Source organism: Anneissia japonica, unplaced genomic scaffold (assembly GCF_011630105.1).
Source record: "Anneissia japonica isolate Jap-2015-1 unplaced genomic scaffold, ASM1163010v1 scaffold4479_len244543_cov124, whole genome shotgun sequence".
NCBI classification, from domain to species: Eukaryota; Metazoa; Echinodermata; class Crinoidea; order Comatulida; family Comatulidae; genus Anneissia; species Anneissia japonica.
In genome coordinates this window covers 1-5,347 of record NW_022752934.1, presented here as the reverse complement: position 1 = coordinate 5,347, position 5,347 = coordinate 1, and the positions used below count along the sequence as shown (strand labels likewise).

General features: G+C 29.3%; 1 protein-coding gene across 1 annotated transcript in view; it reads left to right on the top strand.

Annotated features, from left to right (window-relative positions):
• LOC117122482 overlaps positions 1 to 5,220 on the top strand; it is a 12,287-nt gene extending 7,067 nt beyond the window's left edge. Inside the window, exons 4-6 of the mRNA XM_033268071.1 lie at positions 1,557 to 1,988; positions 2,569 to 3,003; positions 3,556 to 5,220. Coding sequence (XP_033123962.1) covers positions 1,557 to 1,988; positions 2,569 to 3,003; positions 3,556 to 3,569 — 881 coding nt within the window. The 3' untranslated portion in view covers positions 3,570 to 5,220. The remainder of the gene's footprint in view (positions 1 to 1,556; positions 1,989 to 2,568; positions 3,004 to 3,555) is intronic.
• Positions 5,221 to 5,347: the final 127 nt, after the last annotated feature.

Sequence of the window (5,347 nt, the reverse complement as noted above, 5' to 3'; positions counted from 1 at the left end):
TATATAATGTTTGTAGGTTCCACCTATGTCTTGATTATATAAAATGAGTACGAATGCACAAAGGAGAGTCGTATACGTTGACATAATAGACATAAGATAATTTTTTTATTTCGAATATTTCGAGCACGCCTGTGCTCTTCCTCAGCGATAACACGTATGATTAAAAAAGCTTTACAAATTAGCAATAGGGGATAAACAATATAGCATTGACTAAGATAAATTGTAAATGATATGTATAATTAGACCGGATTATAAAGGGCGGTAACAACAAAGAAAATTTTCCTTTTTACAACATCTAAAATCGGTATCGTTTCATACAACTTGAATATGACTAATTTAAATTGCGACCTTGCACAGTACGTCTGTTTACATCTAACAAAAGGCCAGGAATCGCAATATGATTTCGTGATATCTCCAACCAATGCAATTCTGTATATAAATGTTTTCCACTAGATTGTGAAGGTAAGTTCACTTTCGCTCTTATAGTGTACCACAGTCGTGCCGTCACAACGCCAGGTTAAACGTTGGTTACCGTTCAATACGCCAAAAGGACTTCATATATTTTTTCTGGAATAGGCATTTCAAAATCTAATAATTTACCATCAAAATTTACTAAAAACATGCTCACATTATATTAATTATCGAACACACATTTAATCATCAATTAAAAATTTCAAAGTAAAAGACACAACATATAAATAATTACGTTAGAAATTGGGATCAATGGTGTGTCAGTGGCGAAAATAACGTCCAGTTGAACTCACATTGTATCGTGACGAAACACAGTAGTACTCTATATAAAGTAACAAACATAATCAATTAATATTCTATCAACATTGTGGCTAAAATACGGAAGCTTAAAGTGACCTTCCGCGTTTCCGAGTTTCCAAGATAATTATCATGGAAACATGGAATATGTACTTATTAAGACGTCTTTCCGAGATAATTTATCTCGGAAAGACGGATTTCCGTCTTTCCAAAATACGTTATCTCGGAAAGACGTCTTAATAAGTGTTTATTCCATGTTTCCAAGATAATTATCTTGGAAACTCGGAAACTCGGAAGGTCACTTTAAGCTTCCGTACTAAAACTTAAAAGGGAACAATATTTGCTTTTTTTTTCATTATCTCATTTCCTAATTTTTACATCCTCATATTTATAAGACATTCATCTAGATACATGGCGCAATAAAACCAATTCTGTTGTCATTTCCTAATTTTTTTTATCTGGGTTTTTCACTTTATTTAATCTTTAAGGCATACGTTTATTCTTTTTCGCGCGCTTTTAATGATTTTTGTTTTCAAAGAAAAGTTTTCTTTTTTGTGTTCATATCTTGATTTTTTTTCGAAAGTCCATTGTGTTGCCTATGACTCAAACGCCTTTGTATAGCACATGCTTTGTGACAAGCCGATGCAAACACTAAAACTTCAATCAAATAGGTAACACTAGCACGTAGTACGTTAAAAAGTGAAAGGAAATTAAGATATTATGGATTAGACATTTCAATTATAAATTGTACAGTGTTTACTATTTTTTTTAAATATGTTTTATCACAGGAGATGGACAACAAGCCTGGGTTCAAATAACCAGCATACACTGGTCAATTAAGACTCCTGAGTTAGTTATTGGTGAAGATGATAACACAACATTTAAATTTATAGCATATATGTCAGAAAAATCAACGTATGTTAAGGGCACCTCGCTGTGGAGGATCGCTATTTTTGGAGCCAAAAACATACAAGGAACTGGCACTAAATATAGTTTTATACCTCAGGTTTTGAGTGCTGTACAACAGGCAACGCCACTATTTTTAAACAGTAAACTTAGTTTCACTGTGCCATTTCTTCGTTTTGATTTATCTGGCATCGGTTGTGGAAAATTCAAGTTTATATGCTACACATTTGACAAGAATGAAGATGCTAATCCAGATTATAGATTTGAAGAGTCAGCATTGAATGTAAATTGTAAAAAGAAAAGTTGTTACAATTGTGAGTACTGTCATATTTGTTAATATTTTATTCTAAAATAATAATAAGAATAACAATAATAATAATAATAATAACAATAATGATAGTAATTAATAATAATAATAATAATAATAATATTAATAAGTATAATAATAATATATTTAGATAAGTATTAATTAATTAGTTAATTTCTATGATTTAGTTACAACATCATTATTAATAATAATCAGTTTGCTTGCATTTACAATAACAATTATAATACATATTTACATATATGTGTTTCAAATAAAAATTAACTAAAGAAATTATATAAACAATTTTTTTTATGGTTTATTATCCATTTATTAACTACATTACAGGGGTGACGCAGAGGGGTGGCCCGGGGACTAAAATACATTAATACATTTTCATATTTTTCGAGGCTCGGCTCCATTTGAAATACTGGTGAGAGATTTCGAACGACGCCCGACCATGCCCATTTTTTTATTCGGATACATTGGCCCTCCGTTATGGACGTCGGAAACCCACCACCCCCCTCCCACCGGACAAACCCTGGGACCACATTTGTACATTAGTTAACCTTGAATTTGATTCTTTACAGCTGTAAAAGTGGGTTTTGACGCAGAAGCAAAGGGTGCATTAAATGTTTCACCAAGGCAACCGAACAACGAAATGGCTTTTGATGTGTACATATTTTCACGTGGTCCAATTGGTATAAATGGTAAAAATTCATGGAATTTAACCATCTACGCTACTGACAGTGCTGATGGTAAAGGTATCCGCTACAAGCCTGTACGACAAGCTCTAACTAGAAAACAAAGAGCCACCAGACTTCTTCCCTTCACTACAGCTAAAATTGGTATAGTTCCATACAACTTGGATATGACTGAACTATTTTGTGGGCAAGCACAATACGTCTGTTTACATCTCACAAAACGACGAAAATCGCAATATGATTTTGTTATTTCTCCAACCAATGAAGATAATAACCATGATGTGAATGCTTTATATAAATGTTTTCCACTAAATTGTAAAGGTAAGTTGTTTAAATTCATTCTAAGCTTTAGTTTTCTGTTAAGATTGAGATCATGTGGTATATGGTACTTATTTAATAATTAATTATTTATAATACTATTCTAAAAATCACTATACAAGTAGAATGGGAACACAATGGAAACTAATTCATACATTAGGATTATTTGGGTCGTCCCCAATCTGTTCATTTACTTTAGCTTATTAATGGCCGTGTTCTTGTATCTCTTTTAAAATTTCTGTCACTTGTATGCCATGATATAGATTCAAAATAAAAACAAACAAACAAAATGGTAAGATTAAAAATGATTGTGATTAATAAAACATAGAAGATATATCCTGAATTATCTTTATGAACATGTTCTGTACACGTACAGCTGTTACTGATGGTGGCGTCAACTGACAGGATTTGCCAGTGGTCGTGGTGGCTTTCAGTAGCGGCGGTTTATCGTTAAACAATATTTTCTTTTGACACCTCAAACGTTAATATTCAATTTTAATCTAATCTGTATACGAAATAGAGCGTAATAATAACATTATATTACTTTATTTACAGGAATATTATGGTAAACTAAGAAAGCAATGTCCCTAGATGTCTTGATGCGTTCGAGTGGTTTTGGGTGGCGAACTTTTGTAGATTTTGCATCTTTAAATTTTTGTTTTAGAACTAATAGGCCTATTACTGACTAAATACTAACTTATATTCTCTGCAAGGCATTATATACCGTCTTAAAATGTATAGCATGATGCATATTAATATCATGTAACTTTATATAGTATATTGTATTGTGTATTTGTTATTTACCATCATCATAATACGATGATGGTAAATAACTATCATAATAACTATCGTAATTATGATACGATAATTTTTTTTTATTGCGATTTGATATATAAATTACAATCTTGGAAAAAAATGTGTCTGTCTATTAAATGAACAGATTTTTAAGAATTTTTCTTAGCAAAATATTATATATATATATATCTATATATATATAATTATATATTATTATATATATTATTATATAAATATTATATATATATATATGTATATATATTTATATATACATATATATGTACCTATGTATATACATACATACATATATACACATATATATACATACAATTGGTATATTGGTAATACGTTGGTGGAAGTGTCGGTATGTGTATCCGACATAACTTGCATTACACAAGTCACATTTAAATAATAATAATAATAGTAATAATAATAATAATAATAATAATAATATACTATTACAGTATTATTTTTAACATTATTTCCACTACTGTATTTTTAATATCACTATCATTACTAATTTTATTACTATTATTAGTATAGAACCCCTCCTTTAGTACACCAACACTTTTCGTGAAACGAGGGATATTATTGTTATTGTTATTATTATTATTGTTATTATTATTATTATTACTATTATTATTATTATTATCATTATTATTATTATTATTATTATTATTATTATTATATTAATAATAATAGTATATCAATAGTAATGTAATTATATAATTCAAACAGCCATCACTAGGCCTACTGAAGTTCTTAAACAATAATAGAAACTCAAATATAAATGACCATGGGATTATATAATCTCTTGCTAAAATTTAATTACATTTCTGGTGTTAATCCTGACTTATAAAGAGTATTATTGTATTGAAATGAAATGTTTACTTTATCATTTTTAAAATTTATATGAGCATATCTCATATCTGTCCATACAACATTTGAAAATATTTAGAATAAACGTATCAGAAAGTGACTGAAACCCGACTAAACATTATGCAGCTCGTACAAGGCCTATCGTATACGTTCAAATTGAGAAATGACTATATATATATTTTTTTTATATTGCTTATGTGGATTGTCAAAATATATACCACAAGTCGTTAAAATACTATCTGCCTCATCACTTGTCATTGGAATCAATCTACTTATCTTGATTTAGTGTACACAAAGAATTTCTAATTTGATTGGTTGAACGTATGCTTAAGATCACGTCCGTAATTATTCTAACTTTCCAGCTTTTTTTTAATGAATTGGAACTGCCTGTAATGCCCAGGCGAGCTTTCGCACTGCTAATTTCTGACACATTTCACTCCAGTCATATTCAACGACTAGAATCTATAGTATTTAAGTCTCTTTTTACTGAGTAAGTTGTTATATAAATTAAATTTGATAATAATAATAATAGTAATAATAATAATACCTGTATTAATAATAGTGGAAATAGTAATGATATAATATATATATATATAATATATATATATATAAAAAACATCCCTATACCAACAGCCAATGCTTACAAGAAGAAACTCATCGAAAAAGTGGAAAG